Source organism: Canis aureus, chromosome 9 (genome assembly GCF_053574225.1).
Source record: "Canis aureus isolate CA01 chromosome 9, VMU_Caureus_v.1.0, whole genome shotgun sequence".
Taxonomy (NCBI): Eukaryota; Metazoa; Chordata; class Mammalia; order Carnivora; family Canidae; genus Canis; species Canis aureus.
Window position 1 is genome coordinate 32015255 of NC_135619.1, and position 20404 is coordinate 32035658.

A 20404-nucleotide genomic window follows, 5' to 3' on the forward strand; every position below is an offset into this window, starting at 1 on the left:
CATACCTTACAAAGTGAATATACATATATAATTTATACTTGATTTTTAAAATAAGTATGTGACATAGAATAAGAACTATTAATCTTACTTTACAGTTGCAGAGGAAGAAATAAAGAAAGACTTGCTTAGAGCCACACCATTAATAATCCAGGGGGTAGGATCAGGAGCTCAGGTTTCTGTACCTTTGAACATTACCACCTTTTAATTTTATTTTTTTAATTGAAGTACTGTTGACACACAATATTAGCTTCAGGTATACAACATAATGATTGGCATTATGAAATGATCACCGTATGTCTAGTTACTGTCACCATACAAAAATGGAATATTAACTATATTCCCTAAGATGTACTTTCCATCCCCATGACTTATAACTTTAGTTTGTACCTCTTAATCCCCTTCACCTAGTTTGTCTATCCCTCCCCTCTGAAAACCACTAGTTCTTTCCGTGTCTGTTTGTTTTGTTCATTTGTTTTGTTTTTTTAGATTCCATGTATAACTTGTATCACTCAGTATTTGTGCTCCTCTGTCTTATTTCACTTAGCATAATACTCTCTCCATCCATCTATGTTGTCATGAATGGCAAGATTTTATTCTTTTTTATGGCTGAGCAATATCCCATTGTTTAGTATAATTACCATATCTTCTTTCCCATTCATCTATCAATAGACACTTCTGTTGTGTCCATATCTTTGCTCTTGTAGATAATGCTGCAGTAAATATAGGGGTGCATATATCTTTTCAAATTAGTGTTTTAAATTTCTTTGTGTAAATACTCAGAAGTGGGATTATTAAGTTACATGGTATTTCTAATTTCTTAAGGAACCTCCATGATCCTTTCAATACATTTAATTCATTTTGCTAATACTCTGTTAAGAATTTTTACTTCTAGGGGCACCTGGGTGACACAGCTGGTTAAGCATTCAAATCTTGGTTTCAGCTTAGGTTGTGATCTCAGGGTCATGACATCAAGCCCCATGTCAGGCTCCAAGCTTCAGTCCAGAGTCTGCTTAAGACTCCACCCCCCCACCCCACTCTGTCTCGCTCTCTCTAAATAAAAAAATAAATGTTATTAAAAAAATATTTTTGTATCTATGTTCATCAGGGATACTTCCCTGTAATTTTCTCTTTTTTGTAGTATCTTTGTCTGGTTTTGGTATCCAGGTAATGCTGGCCTTGTAAAATAAATGTGGAAGAATTCTTTTCTCTTGTACTTTTTGGAATAGTTTGAAAAGCATAGGTATTATTCTTTAAATGTTTAGTAGAATTCACCTGTGAGGCCTTATGGTCTATGACTTTTGTTTTTTTGGAAATTTTTTGATTACTGGTTCAATTTTGGTAGGAGTAATTGTTTTATTTTAAAGACTTTCTGGTTTTTCCTGATTCAGTCTTGAAGTTTTTAAGTTTCTAGGAATGTATCCTTTTCTTCTGGGTTGTACAATTTTTTAGCATATAGTTTTTCATGGTAGTCTTACAATCCTTTGTACTTCTGTGGGAAGGGATGCAAGGATGGTTTTTGGACAAATGTTCTCTATATATCTGTTAAGTCCATCTGATCTAATATGTCATTTAAAGCCACTGTTTCCCTATTGATTTTCAGTCTGGATGTTCTCTATTGATGTAACTGGGGTGTTAAAATCCCCTACAGTATTGTATTACTGTCAATTTCTCCCTTTATGTCTGATAATATTTGCTTATATAATTAGGTGCTCCTATATTGAGTGCCTAGATATTTACAACTGTTATATCTTGTTGGATTGATCCCTTTATGTTTATCACTGTCTTTTGTTATACTCTGTTTTAACGTTTATATTGCCTGATATAATTACTATTAACCCAGCTTTCTTTTTGTTTCCATTTGCATGAAATATCTTTTCTCATTCTTTCACTTTCCTTCTGTATGTATCTTTAAGTCTGAAGTGAGTCTCTTGTAGGAAGCCAATAGATGGGTCTTGTTTTTTCATCTATTTAGTCACTGTAAGTTTTTTGATTGGAGCATTTAGCCTACTTACATTTAAAGTAATTATTGAGGGGTGCCTGGTTGGCTCAGTCAGTAGAGCATGCAACTCTTGATCATGGGCCTCTGAGTTTGAGCTCTGTGTTGGGTGTAGAAATTACTTAAAAATAAAATCTTTTAAAAAAAATAATTGATAAGTATGTACTTCTTGCCATCTTATTAATGGTTTTCTGGTTGTTTTTGTAGTTCTCTGTTCCTTCTCTTGTCCTCTTCCCTTGTGATTTGGTAATTTTCTTTAGTGTTTTGTTTGGATTCCTTTCTCTTCATTTTTTGAGTATCTATTTTAGATTTTTCGTTTGTGGTCATCATGAGGTTTATATATAACGCATCATGTATATGGCAGTACTATTCATAAGAGCCAAAAAGTGGAGACAACCTAAATGTCCAACTGATGGAAAAACAAATGTGGTATATCCAAACAACGAAAAATTACTCATCCATAAAAAGGAATGAACTATTGATTTATGTTATAACATCAATGATCCTTAAAAACCTGTACTGATTGAAAAAGCCAGATCCAAAGGCCACATTTATATAAATTGTCCAGGATAGGCAAATCTACAGAGACATAAAATATATTGTCTGGGGAAAGAGGGAAGGGAGAAGGAGTGACTGCTAATAGGTAAGGGGGGTTCTTTTTGAGGTGATGAAAATGTTCTGGAATTCAATAGTGGCAATGGTTATGCAATCTTGTAAATATACTAAAACTACTGAATTATACATTTTAAAAGGATGAATTTTATGGTATGTGAATTATATTTCAATATAAAAATATAATCCATAAAAAATATCATCCATAGGCAAGTTAAACATAAACATAGTTAAAACTGCCTAACTTAACAGAAATGAAGTTCCCACACCTGGGAAGAACAGGTGTGCTGCAATGATTGACACTTAAATTAGGTACCTGTATCACATATACACAAATATACGTAATGACTTATTCACAATATGCAAGCTGGCTGAGACAATATAATAATGAATTGGAATTTGTACACAAGTATTGTATGTATATATAGATACACTCATATTTATGTACACACACACACTGTATTTCGAGACTCTGTCGTGGAACAATGTCAAAATATAATATAGTTCATCTGGTATCCAATAACAAAATCCTTGGTAGTATCTTAACAGATTTTTTCACTACATCAAATTTCAAACTATTTTCTCCATATACTAATAATCTAGGTTATTACATGTTAACTTATTTAGATTATAGTAACAGGTTTATTATAATTGTATATGAATTAACATATACATTTGTACCACAGATATAAATTCACGTATGTTTTAGAAAAGTAGAGACTATGACATATCATAAGCCAGCATCATAAACTGACCAAGATCTATTTTCTTATAATAGAGTGAAAGAGATGCAGGTTGGAATTAAAGCTTCCTCATTTACTGGTTAATCATTTGATTTTGAACTAGTTACCTAACTCTTCTACCGGTAACAATACTGCCTATGACTTTTAGGAGAATTAAGTGATTAACATGTATTAACTCATTTAACATGGTGCTAGACACCTATCAAGCATTCAATAAATGTTAGTTATTACTATCATTAAATTTAATAAAATGTAATGTAATGGTACTTATTTTCTTGGGGTAATTAATACTTACCACAAAGAAAATTGTTCCATGGACAATGCTATAACATATTAATATTTAGGATACTTACAAACATTACAATTCAACTCATTCTAGCATATATTAGCTATAATTCAAGTTTAAAAATCTATGAAAATACATAACTGGGTATATTAAAACAGAAAACTTACTGATATGATTCTCAAGTCCTGCTTCTAGTTTCTTAAGCCACAATAAAAGGTTTTGTTCAGTGATAGGCTGGTCTGAAGGAAATGCAAATACTTGGCCACCTGAATGCAGATTGACCACAACAAGAAGAGGAAGGGGAGGCATAGTGTCAAAATATGACTGCAAGATTCCTCTTCCCACAGGAGTATTCTTTCTGCAAAAGGGAACAACAGAACGCATTAGTATTTCTTTCTATAACAAAATTATGAATACAACAATTTGTAGAACATTAAACTTTAATTATAATATCATACCATTATTTTATAAAAAGATATCCTAAAAACCAGGAGGTCTAGAACTATGTTATTAGTAATGAAGTTCTTAATGAGTTTGACATGGGCACTGTGTTTCTCTTAGGGGAAAAAAAAAGGTAGCCAGTGACTATTTTCATGAAAACCAGTCATAGTTCAAAGGTTTGTCAATTTGGGTTTGATATAATCAATAGATTCCTACCAAAGTTGAGCTAAGTATCTGATCACATGTCAACAAAAATTAAATGGATACAAACTATAAAATAAAAAGATACTTATAACAAGTACCTCTCCAAATAAAGTTGTTTTTCCTCAGGATAAAAGAATAAAACATTAAAAAAAGTTTTATAAATAAAACATTTTAATTTTTATTTTTAAAAATATATTTATTTTTTATTTTTTCAAATAAAAAAATTTTTTAAAAGTTATGGTCAGCCTTCTAGGAGCCACCACTCTTCCTCTTCCCCTAAGCAGCCTGAAATGACCTCTAAAAATGGTTCGCTATTCGTTCGAGCCAGAAAACCCTACAAAAATCATGCAAATCGAGAGGTTCAAATCTTCATGTTCACTTTAAGAACACACGTGAAACTGCCCAGGCCATCAAGGGTATGCATATTTGAAAAGCCACCAAGTACATGAAAGATGTCACTTTGCAGCAGTGTGTGCCATTCCATCATTACAGTGGTAGAGTTGGTAGGTGTGCCCAGGCCAAATAGTGGGGCTGGACACAGGGTCAGTGGCTGAAGAAGAGTGCTGAATTTTTACTGCACATGTTTAAGAATGCAGAGAGTAATGCTGAACTTAAGGGTTTAGATGCAGATTCTCTGGCCATTGAGCACATCCAAGTGAACAAAGCCCCCAAGATGCAGTGTAGAACTTACAGGGCTCATGGCCAGATCCACCCACATATGAGTTCTCCCAGTCACATCAAGATGGTCCTTACTGAAAATGAGCAGACTGTTCTGAAATTAGAAGGGGAGGCTGCACAGAAGAGAAAGATATCCCAGAAGAAACTAAAGAAACAAAAATTTACGGCCTGGGAGTAAATTCTGCATAGAATAAATGCAAATAAAAAGTCAAAAATAATTAAAAAATAAAAGTTATAGTCATACATGGAAACCATAACTTTTAAGATACTTAGCTTTCCAGGGCAGCCCAGGGCATGATCCTGGGGACCTGGGATTCAGTCCCATGTCAGGCTCCCTGCATGGAGCCTGCTTCTCCCTCTGCCTGTGTCTCTCCCTCTCTCTCTCTCTCTCTCTCTCTCTTTCTGTGTGTGTCTCTCCCAAGAATAAATAAATAAAATCTTAAAAAAAAAAAAAAAGATACTTAACTTTCCTAAAACAGCACATTCCACATTATGGAAAATACTGTTTTACTCTGAGATACCTACAAAGATAAGTACCCTGGGAAATTTTTGTTTTAAGCAGTAGTAGTGAACTCTTCACAGAAAAAAAAAAAAAAAAAGTATGTCACCTCATTCTTGTAATTTTTCAAATGAATTAAAAATGTCTTTCATCTGATGAATTTGAACAATGGATAGTGTGTGTTTATGTAAACTGTGTTCACAGACATTAAATGTAACACAAGCTATAAATCTAGAAAGCATAACAGAAAATATTGTTGGTAAATGCACTGAAAACTATCTGTAACATTTAAGGCTGCATTTGAAAAATATAAAAGTAGAGGAAACGGAGCTGAAGAAAAAATGCCAAATATCACAATGTTTATTTTTTATGTATTTGCCTCAATGGACAACAATTACTTTTAAAATCAGAAAAATTACTATTTCTTATTTGTATGACAACCAAAAGGAAAGGCATCATAAAAAAAAAAAAGGAAAGGCATCATAAGTTAAACAAGTGGACTATATCAAATTAAAAAGCTTCTGCATAGCAAAGGAAACCAACTAAATGAAAAGGCAACCTTTGGAATGAGAGAAGATATCTGCAAATCATATATCTGATAGGTTATCCAAAATAACCAAAGAATTCACGTAACAGCAAACACAAACAATCCAATTAAAAAATGGGCAGAGACATTTTTACAAAGAAGACCTACAGGTGGCCAAGAAGGACATGAAATAATGCTCAACATCACTAATTAGGTAATGCAAGACAAAATCACAGTGAGATACCACCTCAACCCTGTTAAAATGGCTAGTATCAAAAAGACTAAAGATAACAAGTGCTGGTAAGGATGTAAAAAAAAAAAAAAGGGAACCCTTGTGCACTGTTGGTGAGAATGTAAATTGGTGCAGCCGCTGTGGAGAGCAGCAGGGTGGTTCCTCAAAACACTGAATTAGAACTACCATATGATTCAGCAATCCTACTTCTGAGTATATACATAAAGGAGATGAAAACAAGACATTGAATGGATCGATGCACTCCCATGTTTGTGGCAGCATTACTTGCAACAGCCAAGATATTGAAACAACCTAAGTAATCTGTCAAGAGATGAATGGATAAAGAAGATGTGGTACATAAACAACAGAACATTATTCAGCCATAAGATGAAGAAAATCCTGCCACTTGCTAACAAGGATGGACTCTGAAGACACAAATTATGCCAAGTGAAATAAGCCCCCCAGACAGAGAAAGACAAATACTGCATGGTATCACTTATGTGATTAAAAAAAAAAAAAAGTCAAACTCACAGAAACATAATAGAAAAGTGGTTGCCAGGGACTCAGGGTTGGGGGAAGTAGGAAGAGGTTGGGAAAAGGAAACAAACTTTCAGCTATAAGGTGAATAAATAAGGTCTGAGGATCTAATGAATAACATGGTGACCATGGTGACTATAGTTGAGAATGCTATGTAATTGAAATTTGCTAAGAGAGTAGAACTTAAATGTTCTTACTCCCTCCCTCAAATCATATATGTATAAATACATGTATTTTATAATAGGAGGTAATAAGTATATTAGATGGAGGAATCCTTCCACAATGGATATAGGTACTACAATGTATATTTTAAATATCTTAGAATTTTGTCAATTATTCCTATATACATCTAAAAATATATTGAGTAAAATAAAAAATTTATTGTATTATGCAATTCAAACTAAAACAAGGTCATCTGGGACACCTGGGTGGCTTCAGCCTTCAGCCCAAGGTGTGATCCTGGAGATCACACCCACATCTGTCCCACATCAGGCTCCCTGCATGGAGCCTGCTTGGAGCCTGCTTCTCTCTCTGCCTGTGTCTCTGCCTCTCTCTCTCTCTCTCTCATGAATAAATAAATAAAATATTTTTTAAAAAATAAGATCATCTCAGACCACATGACAAAGTTTAGTTACTAAAACATCATGATAACATATACACTGGTCCATAATATTAACTCCAAAAATATAAAGAGTTTAATTTCCTAATGAAAATGTAATCATTATAGTGATTTACATATTAAAAAATAAAAATATACTTACAGATTTAACCAGCAAGGGGTAAGTGAATCCAAGTGTTTCTCTTTTACCAGCATCAATATTGCTTTTTTATATTGAGGATTTATGCTGCCATCACTGAATAAAATAAGTAATGGTTTCTGAAGTCTTAAATAAATGGGAAGATTTTCCACAGTGATTTCTGGCTGTTAAAAAAAAAAATCAACATGCTGAATGATGATGCATAAAATAGAAAATGTTCAAATCACTCATGCAATTTTAGTTGTAAAGTATAATTCAAACATATCTTAAGTGGAGATTTTGCTAATAACTATGAATTTCAAGACCTTTTTAGGCTTACTTTATCTTAATGAGTTATTTCCAAAATAAAGTTAATTTGAAAATAAACGAGTTCCCTGTTTTACAAGGATGTAATGCTTCTAATAATTTCTTATGCTAAAATCTGGACCAGATTAGCCAACATATATATGACAAACAAAACTCTTATTGTATCTAACATAAAATTTTTGGAAAAAAAATGCTGAGCTTCAAAGATATAATCTTTCAATATCTATGATTACTTAAAATAAAAATCTTACTTTGTTTCAATGTTATGGATTTTAGCTTAACTAATATAATCTAAAACATGTTTTAACAAAAATATCAGTCCACTTCTTTTCAGTTTAAGCTACAATACCAAACTCTGGCATGTACTTTTCCTTATTTAGTCCTCAAAGTCACTTTCCTCTGCCAGTTTTCATTTTTCTTCTAATTCTTTCTCTTTCACACTCAAAATCCTCCTCTCACACCTTCCTCTTTCAGGACTTAAATCTTAGATCCCCTCTTCTCCAAATTTCCCTATACTGTCTTCTTATATTGTTATCTTTAATCTTCTACATGAGTTACGTCTCCTTTCTAAAATTGACAGATCTGGGTTCCCTGGGTGGCTCAGCGGTTTAGCGCCTGCCTTTGGTCCAGGGCATGATCCTGGAGTCCCGGGATCAAGTCTTGTGTCAGGCTCCTGGCATGGAGCCTGCTTCTCCCTGTGTCTCTGCCTCTCTCTCTCTCTCTCTCTCTCTCTCTCTCTCTCTCTATATATATATATATATATATATATATATATATATGTGTGTGTGTGTGTGTGTGTCTGCGCCTCTCTCTCTCTCTCTCTCTCTTTCTCTATGTCTATCATGAATAAATAAATAAAATCTTAAGAAAAAAAATAAAATTGACAGATCTCATCAGGCCAGCTGATCGCCTCACTCTGAGCAGATCGGAAACATTAGGGAAGATGGAGCCACCACTACAAAGTTCAAAATGTTATACTGGGTTTTGAATCAAAAAGAAGTAAGATATTTTCCCTGCCCTCAAAGAGCTCATATTCAAAAGAGGAGATAGGTATATAAACTGCTGTGATCCAAGAAAATTTAATGTTTGACAATAAAATTAAGCTAAAAAAACAAAGTAGGGGAGCTCACAGATGGTGATACTTGATCTGGCCTTGGGCAAGAAATACGATCTTGACAGAAGAAAGTAAGTGCTAGAGCCAGGATTCTAGATATATAGGGAGCGTCGTGGGGACAGGCAGAGAACTGTGAAGGCATACATGCCATCTGGGAACAGTGGGAGTGAAGTATGCCAGACTTAGGCATGCAAGAGGCAAATGTGGCTGTAACTCCAGATGGGAAAAATGCCTTGATAGGTCTTCTAGCTCCCAGGACTACTGAGAAGATCTGGTATCAAATGAGTGGCATGGTTATGCCTGTTTTAGAAAGATGACTAACTAGAGTATGAACTTGTGAAAGGACAGACCAGTGACAAGCATTTCAAGGAAGAAAGACCAAGAGTTCTGTGGGTTGAGGAGGAAAGATCAGAAATTCAGATTTAGGAATTATCAGTTGGTATATAGATGGTAGAAATTATGGTTAAATTGGATAAAATTTCCCAAAGAAAGGACAGCAAATGAAGAAAAAGACTGAAGGCTGAAGATGGAATTCTAGAGTGTCCAGAGGGTTGATGGAGGTATCTGGAGAGGACTGAATTGCAAAAGCCAGAGGAACAGAGAATTTTGAGAAGAAAAAGCATTGCCAATAGTTTTGGTTGCTACTTACAGAAAAGGTCATCAAACATGATAATTGAAGGTGTCCTTTGGCTACTTGAGTATACAAGAGACTGTAAGTTATCCATAATAGAAGCATAAACAAAGGAACTTAATATATCTGAGAAAAGTGCTAGAACTTTTTGTTAGGAAGTATGTTTACATGTGACAGCCTTGGATAGATCATTGCTTATGTAGTTAATTATTATGTATTTATCATCACATTAATTAAAATAAAAATTAGATGCCACGTAAAAAATGTTTACTATCTGGTCACCCATTTCTCCTTCCTATCCAGATGAAAAACCAAAGTCTTTCTAGGACCTTACTTAGTACAGGCCAGATGAGGTTGCAGCTGGCTGGCTGCTACAAACTCTAGGCTTAAATCTCCAACACAGACAGCTTTAAGAAATTTAATAACCACTTCAGGGTTTTAGAATTTATGAAAAGGTCATAAACTAAAAGCAAAACAATTTTTATTATAGCTGTTTGGTTTTTAGTTGAATGCTGCAAACCAAAACACTATAAACTGAAAACACTGCCACAAAGCTTAACTATAAACAGAGTAAAATGTTCCAATCTCTTCTCATACAAAACAGGACCAGGTAGCAGCCTTAAATGTGTGTTTGCCCTTTGGACTAGCAATTCAAATTCTGTGAATTTACCATGAGTATGTAATCATGGAAACACCCAAAGATTATACACAAGGTTGGTCCCTGAGTAAAACTAAATACAACTTAAATATTCATCAACAGGAGATTAAATGAATTGTGAGGGGTTTTAGTGCAACAGAATATTATGTGGATATTAAAAAACCAATATGTGTATCTTCATTTCATGATGGAAATATCCCTTAATATAAAAACGACAATCACATATATACACATGGATTATTTTTTTAAGTTTGGGAAACTATTTCCCCCAATTTAAATTTGGTCAAAGAGGTTACAGTTGATTCCAATTTTCTTCTCTTGTGGTTCTCTGTATTATATGGGAAAAGAAAGGTAAAAGGCTTATAATAATTCTAAAAATATTAAACTATGTCTGTGGCTAAGGAAATACTCATTGAATAACATGTCATTAAATATAAAAACGTTACCTTAATAATTTGGAAAACTATATCCTGAAAATATTAATGATTTGATTAATCATAACCTGTAACTTTAATGGGAAGAAGGGAGGGAACAGAACCAAAGTCATAAAAAGATTTAATAAAGACTACAGCCATTAATTTGAGCCTAAAATGTAATGTTATTTTGATCATCATGGCAAGAAACATAACAACAGGAGGATGTTCATTCACTATTTATAGTTGATAATAATGATTCTTATGTCACTTTAGAAAAACAGAAAAGCATACATTTATAAATGCTAGCTATGTTTAATATAAATGCAAAAACAACTGAAATTGAGAAATACAAGTTACAGTTGTTATACCCTTGAATTCACTATTTTTAAAAGAAGCAATGGAAAAGGTTTTTTATAACACACCATTTTGTTCTAGAACTGTATAAGTAAGAATACACACTCACATTTGTTGAACGCTCACCAGGGACCAAACATGACAAAGAACACCATACACATCTCTCTTAGTCTTCACAATTAAGTCTCTGCAGCAGGTGCTATAACCACCTGCATCTTACCCATACCGAAAGTAAGGCACAGAGACATTAACAAAGAGCCAGTAAGCAATCAGGCTAGGATCTGAAGCTGAGTAGTCTGACTTTCCAGAGTCCGTTTGCTTTATATATACCAAGTTTCAGCCTACATTAAGTACTTCAACTGGCCATCAATTACACTAGTCTCAGCAGTAAAAATAATCCAAAGACATGTAAACTTTGGCAGTGGACTAGAAAAGCTGTATGCACAATGAGTGAACAATAAAACAGGGCAACCCAATGAATCTTCAGCTCACAAAACATCATGCTCTGTGCTGACAAAAGCTGGAAAATGGTATATTAAAAGACTATTTTTAACTGGTCTAGATTTTATTTCAAATAGTATCCTAATTATAAAATATACTCACAAATGTTTCCAGTAATGCATTTGTTATTATTTGAATTATGTCTTGTGCATGGGAGTTAGCTAATGGAATGCTCTCTATTTTGCCTTCTTTGTGTCTGGACAGCAGCAGGGCTGGAAGGGTTGCAGCATACTTATCTGACCTACGGAGAAATGTGGTATTAAGATTTCCAATAAAATATAGCAAGTCATCAAAAACATAAACAATTAGGCCAAGAGGTCAGAGTGGGAAGCAGCAAATGGGGAAGACCTAATACTAAAGAAATGAACTCAATTTCCAGGCAAACTTATCTTCTCTGTGAGGCTATCTGAGAAGTTCAGGAGCCTTGACAACCTAGATTAAAAGAAAGCAACAGATAATAATCTAGCCAATTTTTTTTTCCTCCAGACAATTTAGCTATCAAGAAAATTTCTAGATAGGATTAGAACATAGTGCATGATTCTCAACCTTTTTGGACTGCTCATTATAGTGCTGAGCAAGGAGACAAGCATTTACTAGAAACCTATTATTTTCCAGGCACTCTTTCAGGTGCCGTTATTATTCATTTAATCCTCAGACCAGCCCTATAATGAGGCCACTATCACCTGCATTTTATAGATGAGGAAACCAAAACTCATAGAGTGATAGATGGCAGAGATAGGATTCAAACTGAGGTGCCCCAGATACAAAGTCTATGTCTTTCTGCTGTAACCAAGCCCAAATCTCCTCCTTCTTACTTTTGCTAATGAAAAACAGAAATCATGAAATTAAATAGAAAAAAATGCTTTGTGTCAAATGACCAGTGAGGTAGTCACATTTATATCATGAAAAATATCAATTGATGCTACACAAAGTACAGACATTATAATACTATGAAGCATTAGTATAGAGTCTAATCTTCAAATTACCTGGCAGACTCTTAGGTATCAGTTCTTTTTATTTATTTATTTATTTATTTATTTATTTATTTATTTATTTATTTATTTATTAAATTTGTTTTTTATTGGTGTTCAATTTACTAACATACAGAATAACCCCCAGTGCCCGTCACCCATTCACTCCCACCCCCCGCCCTCCTCCCCTTCTACCACCCCTAGTTCGTTTCCCAGAGTTAGCAGTCTTTACGTTCTGTCTCCCTTTCTTTTTTTTTTTTTTAATTTATTTTTTATTGGTGTTCAATTTACTAACATACAGAATAACCCCCAGTGCCTGTCACCCATTCACTCCCACCCCCCGCCCTCCTCCCCTTCTACCACCCCTAGTTCGTTTCCCAGAGTTAGCAGTCTTTACGTTCTGTCTCCCTTTCTGATATTTCCCACACATTTCTTCCCCCTTCCCTTATATTCCCTTTTACTATTATTTATATTCCCCAAATGAATGAGAACATATAATGTTTGTCCTTCTCCGACTGGCTTACTTCACTCAGCAGGTATCAGTTCTTAATATATAAAATATACTCTGAAAATTACTGGTCTAGCTCTTTGGATCAGAGCTAAATGCACAATGACAACAGAGTAGAAGATAGTGGGCAACTGTCCATGTGTCAGGTGAATAGGTCTCATATTTTCTAAAGATCTGGAGTTCACTATTTTCAAAAGTCCCAGATTTCATGGATAGAAATGGAGCTTAGTCATCAAGTGCATATGTCACCAGTGTTCAGGATGAAAGATTTAAGCTCAGAAATCACAATTAGGAATATTATAGTCAGAAGGTAAGCAAGACAAATTATTGGGGCGTACCAACTCTACTTGCACTGAAAATAAGCCATTAATGCAGAATGTGATTTACATATTTACATATATATTACATATAAGCATATTATATATTTACATATATTAGTATGTATTGTGTATGTATTAATAATCTCCAAATTTTCAGTTCAGTCCTTCATTCTGAAGCAACTGCAATATTTGGTAGTTCACAAGAGTCCCACATTCTACAGTAAAGCAACTTAAATGGCAAAAAAAAAAAAAAAAAAAGCACTGATTAAGTTAGATGTTTGCTTGCAAAAACTTAAAATTGGGTAGAGCTCCCAGGTATAGTTACATCACCTAAAACTCTGGTAGAAATATGAGAAAATGCTGATTTTTATACATACCTAGGTGGCAAATCAAAACCCAGACACTCAAGAAGTAACATTCTCCAAACTATGATTAATTCCAAAGAACCAAAACAGCAGGTAATAGAACCCAAAGAGAAAATTTTTTATAGGAAGATGAAATAATATGAATCCAAGGTTGCCCCTCTAGGGACTCTAGCCTAAAGCAAAAGAATATCTAAAAATTCTAAATAGCCAGGTGGTACTTCCCAAAGTTATAATGCTGACCTATTTTCTTTCATCGACTGTGTAAAGACAAATAATATATTACTTTGCAAACTTCTTCCTTTCTAAAATTAGAAGACAAATTAACTTACAGTATCAAAACATCTTCTTCAGAATAAATTCCAGTGATAACATATCCTTTTAGGTAGTTGCCTGCTTCAGTGAAATCTTCTTTTGCTACAAATACATAGACAAGACAAACATTTGAAATCTTTAAAGTTATGTGTGCTATTCAACTGATGAACAGATTTATAAATGGTTGTGATTTATTATTAATTATAAAGATAAATATTTACAGGTAGATCTTATAGAACTTAGTGGTTCTAAAATAAATCTGTGCTCTTTATGACATTTGATTACTGCAGAAATGTAAATTGATACAATGCAATTATGATTCCCTAAACAAATATACCCTAAATATGATTTATCAGATTTATAGCACTCTAATCATACAGAGTTACTAATAAAGACTTACTGCTTTTTAATATACTCCTAAGGTAAGATAAGTGGAGATAGCTATCCTATACACAGCCTGGAAAGAGAATCAGGTATATGAAATGATGCACACGTTATCATCACAAAATCTAAAAGTGCCTACATGAAAAAATAGAAGACTAGAAATTCTAGTCCTTTAACAGTATCTCTGCAGGATCCTGCAATTAGGGATTTGTGTCTTTTTATATTTCCTATATTTTCTGTAATGTGTTTTTGTTACCTTTGAACTTTGATTAATTTGTGTATCAGTCTTTTCTCATTTGTTAGGATATGGATATTAAAATATTACTTCTGTAGTTTTCTGAATACATTTTCATAAGTAATAGTATATCCTGGATCATATTAATGACTATTTTATAACCAAGAAGCAAGTCTGAATTAAATAGCCATAGATTAATGAGACAAGAACTGATGTAAACCTATATAAATGGTATATTCTTGTCAAGTGAAGGCAAATGATAACTCAGTTCACGGCATGGAAGGTTCGTGGCAGTTCAAACAGAAAACTAATGATGGAAGAATTGAATCATAAAGCACCTAGTACTCTAGACATGCTGAACCCAAAAGATCTGTACCTAAGTAGTCAGTACTATATTCATGGGTGAGCATCAGCACTGTTACCATTCAGTAACCACAAGGTTATATTTCTTAAAAAGGATGCATATTTTCCACAAGATTAAGAAACACTGCAGGAAAGCCAATCTACTAAGTGGCACAGCCAGTAAGCAGGCAGCACTGAGACCTCATTTATAATCATGAATTTAACGTGAAACTATTACCCCATGAAAATACTTTCCTTAGCCTGTGTTACCCAAAGCAGAAAAGATTCATAAGAAAAGTAAACAACTAAAGGGATGCCTGGGTGTTTCAGTTGGCTAAGCCATCTGACTCTTGATTTCGGCTCAGGTTATGATCTCAAGGTTGTGAGATCAAGCCCCATGTTGTGCTCAGTGCTGGACATGGAGTCTGCTTAGGATTCTCCCTCTCCCTCTGCCTGTCCCCTCAAAAAAAAAAAAAAAAAAAAGAGAGAGAGAGAAGAGAAAGAAGAGAAGAAAATAAACAATTAGAAAGCACTGTGTCCTATACTTTCATTTCTAAGAGAAAATAGTACTAAATCTGGTCAATAATTGATGATCATTACCTAAAGCAATGACATAATGGATTCTGTTTCAGCTTCTTCTCTTTTTTGATAAATAACAGTGAAAAATTACACTATTTCCATATAATTTCATTATACAGAAGCCTCTCTATTCATGAATATGTTTGTTAAAAAGGTCTTCATAAATCCACTTGTTCATAAATCCACTTGTTCATAAATCTTGTTACTTGTGCAATGGAAGCATTTAAACTGTAGACCTCAGATACATACCCATTTCCACTAAATCAGACTGTCAATTTTCCTCTGAACATTTCCTCCTTGGTGAAAACTACACATATGTCATAATACACTGCAACCCCAAGTATAAGAAAATAATCAGTTAATCTAAATAAAAAGGTTTTTAAATCAAAACAAATATATTTGGGACATAATACTAATGGTGACCTACAAGACTTAGTTCTGTAACTATCAACATGTTTTAATTGCATAAAATAAATACATTAATTTAACAATACTACTCCCCCCCCCGCTATCATGTTACTGAATCCTTACATTTATACACACATTTACACATACTATACATACATCTATTTTTTAGTTCTACCAACAAAGGAGTTAAGAAGCAAGAATGCTCCAGTAATTAAAAGCAAACTCCTAGATCTTGGTTTCTAAATTCAGTGTCCCACTAAAAGGAACATAGACTCTTGTTTGAGAACTGATTCCAAGAATGAGACTGGGAACATTTTGTGCCAAAAGGACAAGGTCAGAGAATGATGGAGACATATCAAAAGGACACAGGAATCATACTGAAGGGGCTCCCACTGACCAAATCTGGGACTTTAGTAAATGAATGACAGTAACTAATTATGACCCACTGAATAAAATAAGGACTCAGGTGTCCATACTGAAAAACAAATGAGAAGGAAAAGTTACAGTAGTATGTGAACTATATTAGTATGTATATAGAAGGAATAAGTAGTTAGAAATTCTCCACTTGGCAACCATTATAGCTCTTTCAAGTAATGGACTCTAAAACTGGAGTGCAAAAGAAAGCATAATGAGAAACAGGACATTTTCAGAGTTTTAAATTCTATCCCCACAAGATATTTATTAATTACAAAGGAAAAAAAAGTATCTTTCAAGTAAGATACAACATTGGACAAAGACATTTTAGCCCTCCTGGAATCCACATTATATTAATCTTTAAGTCATTAGAATCTACATGAACAATAAATCGATATCTGATACAAAATAATTGCTCAGTATATGTTACTGGTTAGCTCTTATAAATAAAATACACATACATAAAAATGTTAATGAATTCATAATAATAGCCTTTTATTGTTAAACATTTTATCATTCAATAGATGTTGAAAGTAGAGTAAATACCACATGAACATCTGCCAAAAACAAAAACAAAAAAGAGGAGGTTCTAATACTTGACTGAAAAGTCTGGGAACAATCAATTTAGTAAAAAAAAAAAAAAAAAAAAAAGCATCCTATCCAGATTACATCATTCTGGCACACCAGAAAAATCTCTATGTTGTTTGACATTATCCTTTTTTAAGAAATTATTCATTTGAGAGAGAGCACTCATGCATGCACACATGTGAGTAGAGGGAGGCAGAAGGGGAAGAGGTGGGTGAGAGAGACTCCAAGCTGTGCACAGAGCCTGATGCAGGGCTCCATCTCATGACCCTGAGATCATAACCTGAGCCAAAACCAAGAGTCAGGTGCTTAAAACCAACTGAGCCACCCAGGTGCCTTATACTTTTGACCTTTGTTGAGAGATAATTATGTGTAAATCTTATCATTTGTATAGAACTATCATAAAGTATACTGTTCCCTATGGTGATCTCTTTTATATATATATATATATATATAAAGAAAAATTCCTCTCTGCATTTACAATCAGGGAAAAGTTTTCTCTGTGGGTGAGTCAGCATCCTAACTTTTATGTTCCCATTTATTATATGATGATGACAAGACAGCAAAAATTTCATCTTCCTGTTTCTGACTGCTGCCAGATTGCTTAGGGTTAAGTTTTATGATCAAGCACTGGGTGTTATACTATATGTTGGCAAATCAAACTCCAATAAAAAAATATACAAAAAAATTAGAAAAATGTAAAAAATATTTGAAAGAGAAATATATAATGCAAAAAAATTAAAGGTCAGCAATAATGATAATGAGTCTAATATGAGACTATAGAGGATCATATAAAAAAAAGGTAACAGAAGAAATTAAAAGCAGTCATAAGGAGTCAAAACCATCGAAGAGGTCTTTAATCTTATAGATTCTAATATATATATATATATATATATATATATATATATATATATATATATATTTTTTTTTTTTTTTTTTTTTTTTTTTTTTTAAAGAACATCTTCTCTAGCTCTGGGGAAAATAAAACCAAAAGAAGCATACTTCATGTAGACCAAAATAACTAAAGAAATACTAGTGAAGCATAAAACAAGCAACAAAAGCACAAATAAGTTTAGACAATATGTATGTATAAATGATTAAAGTTTAGCTGGAAGAGCCAACAGGCAAAAAAAAAAAATAAAGATAAGAAAATGTATAAAATACAATCAAGAGAGTTGACTCAATTACATATTCAACATGTATTATAAACCTAATAGATTAGAGGGGTGCCTGGGTGCCTCAGTAAGTGTCTAACTCTTGATTTCACTTCAGGTTATGATCTCAGAGTCCTGGGATCAAGCCCATTGTCAGTCTGCACTCAGTGCAGAGTCTGCTTGTCTCTCTTCCTCCCTCTGCCCTCCCCCTGCTCAGTCTCACTCTCTAAAACAAATATATAAATCTTTAAAATAAAAACTAACAGATTAGGTATCAACAGGGAGATAAAAGTGAATAAAATAGAAAAAATCTGGATAGCCCTGGTGGCTCAGCGGTTTAGTGCCACCTTCAGTTCAGGGCGTGCGTGACCTGCTTCTTCCTCTGCCTGGGTCTCTCTCTCTCTCCTCTCTCTCTCTCTCTCTTTCTTTCTCTCTCCCTCTCTGTTTCTCTCATGAATAAATAAATAAAATCTTTTTTTTTTTTAAATAAATAAAATCTTTAAAAAAAACATTTAAACAGATTATATACACACATACAGACAGACATGGATTTAATATGGTGATGGTAGAATGAACTATTCAGACAATAATAAAGTTGGCCCCTAACCTCATACCATGCACAAAAATTCTAAATACTTAAAAACTTATATAAAAAATCAAAGAACACAATCAACAGAGTAGAAAAGCATCCTATGGGACAGAAGAAAATATATGCAATTCATATATATAAGAGGTTAATTTCCAGAATAAATAAAGAATTCCTGCAACTCAACAGCAACCTGATTTAAAAATGGGCATAGGACTTGAATATACATTTCTCCAAAGAAGATATACAAATGGCCAACAAGGGCATAAAAAGATGCTCCATATCACTACTTATTAAGAAAGTGAAAATCAAACCCATGATCAAATCAGAACCTCACACCCATTACAAATGGCTACTATCAAAAAAACAGAAAATAACAAGTGTTGGTGAGGACCTAGAAAAATCAGATCTCTTGTATACTATTGGTGGGAATATAAAATGGTACAGCCACTATGGAGAACAGTATGGTAACAGCTCAAAGAATTAAAAACAGGACTATCATATGACCCAGCAATTCTACTTCTGGGTATATATCCAAAAAAAACTGAAAGCAGGGTCCTGAAGAGATATTTGCACACTCATGTTCACAGAAGCATTATGCACAATAGCCAAGAGGTGGTGAAAACAGCCCAAGTGTCCATCAACAAATGAATGGATAAATAAAATGTGTTACATGCAATGTAATATTATTCAGCCTTTAAAAGGAATGAAATTCTTTTTATTCTATTTTTTTATTTTAAATTCAATTTGCCAACATATAGTATAACACCTAGTGCTCACCACATCACATGGGAAATTATTTTTTTTTGGTTTATTTTAGAGACAGCAGACTCTAGGAGACTCCTCTCTGAGCTCAGAGCCCCACACAGGGCTCCATCTCAAGATTGTGAGCTCAAGACCTGAGCCAAAATCATGAGTCGGGTGCTTAACCAACTGCGCCACCCAGGGGCCCCTAAAAGTAAAATTCTGACCCATGACACAACAGGAATAAACCTTGAGGACATCGTGCTAAGTGAAAAAAGCCAGCCAATAAAGGACAAATACTGTATGATACCACTTATAGGAGGTATCCAGGGTCGTCAAACTCACAGAGTTACAAAGTAGAATTGAGGTTGCCAGGGGCTGGGGAAACAGGGACACAGAATTGTTTCACAGGTACAGAGGTTCAGTTTTGCAAAATGAAAAAGTTCTAGAGATTAGCGCACAACAATGTAAATATACTTGACACTAGCGAACTATATGCTGAAACGGGTTAAGATGGTAAATTTGTTACATGTATTTTATCACAATTTTAAAAAAAGAAAAAATATTTAAAGAAGGAGACACTATAAATTAGAGTAAGAAAATACTATAAATTAAAGCAAGAAGAAAATTCAGGTGAATATTAATTAAGAAGGATGACAGAGATTTTCTCCAACTGAAATCCACTGAAGAAATCTCAAAATCAATAAATTTGAAAATAAAATTTAAGCCACTAAACATAAAATTATTAAAGCTAAAAACCAAACTAGGGGAAAATAATTGAAACAAAATAACAAGAATATCCTTAATACATAAAAATTTCATAGTAATTCATTAGACAAGCACTAAAATCCCATTTTTAAAAATGAATAACATATGTAACACACAGTTTACAGAAAACATAAAGTTATCCTCCTATTGGGATTCTATACCCATTAAACAGTCTAAATTCACACAGATGCATAAATAAAAATATTCTTTATGGCAAAAAGAAAAAAGGGAAACAAC

The 20404-nt window shown here is 33.6% G+C and overlaps 1 protein-coding gene across 7 annotated transcripts in view; it reads right to left on the reverse strand.

Annotated features, from left to right (window-relative positions):
* Positions 1–20404, reverse strand: part of TXNDC16 (thioredoxin domain containing 16) — a 123464-nt gene that overhangs the window by 11225 nt on the left and 91835 nt on the right. For all 7 annotated transcript variants that reach the window (XM_077909299.1, XM_077909300.1, XM_077909302.1 and 4 more), the window contains 4 exons: positions 13986–14070; positions 11595–11733; positions 7516–7676; positions 3805–3995 (listed from right to left, as the gene is read on the reverse strand). In XM_077909299.1, the coding sequence (XP_077765425.1) occupies positions 3805–3995; positions 7516–7676; positions 11595–11733; positions 13986–14070 (576 nt within the window). The remainder of the gene's footprint in view (positions 1–3804; positions 3996–7515; positions 7677–11594; positions 11734–13985; positions 14071–20404) is intronic.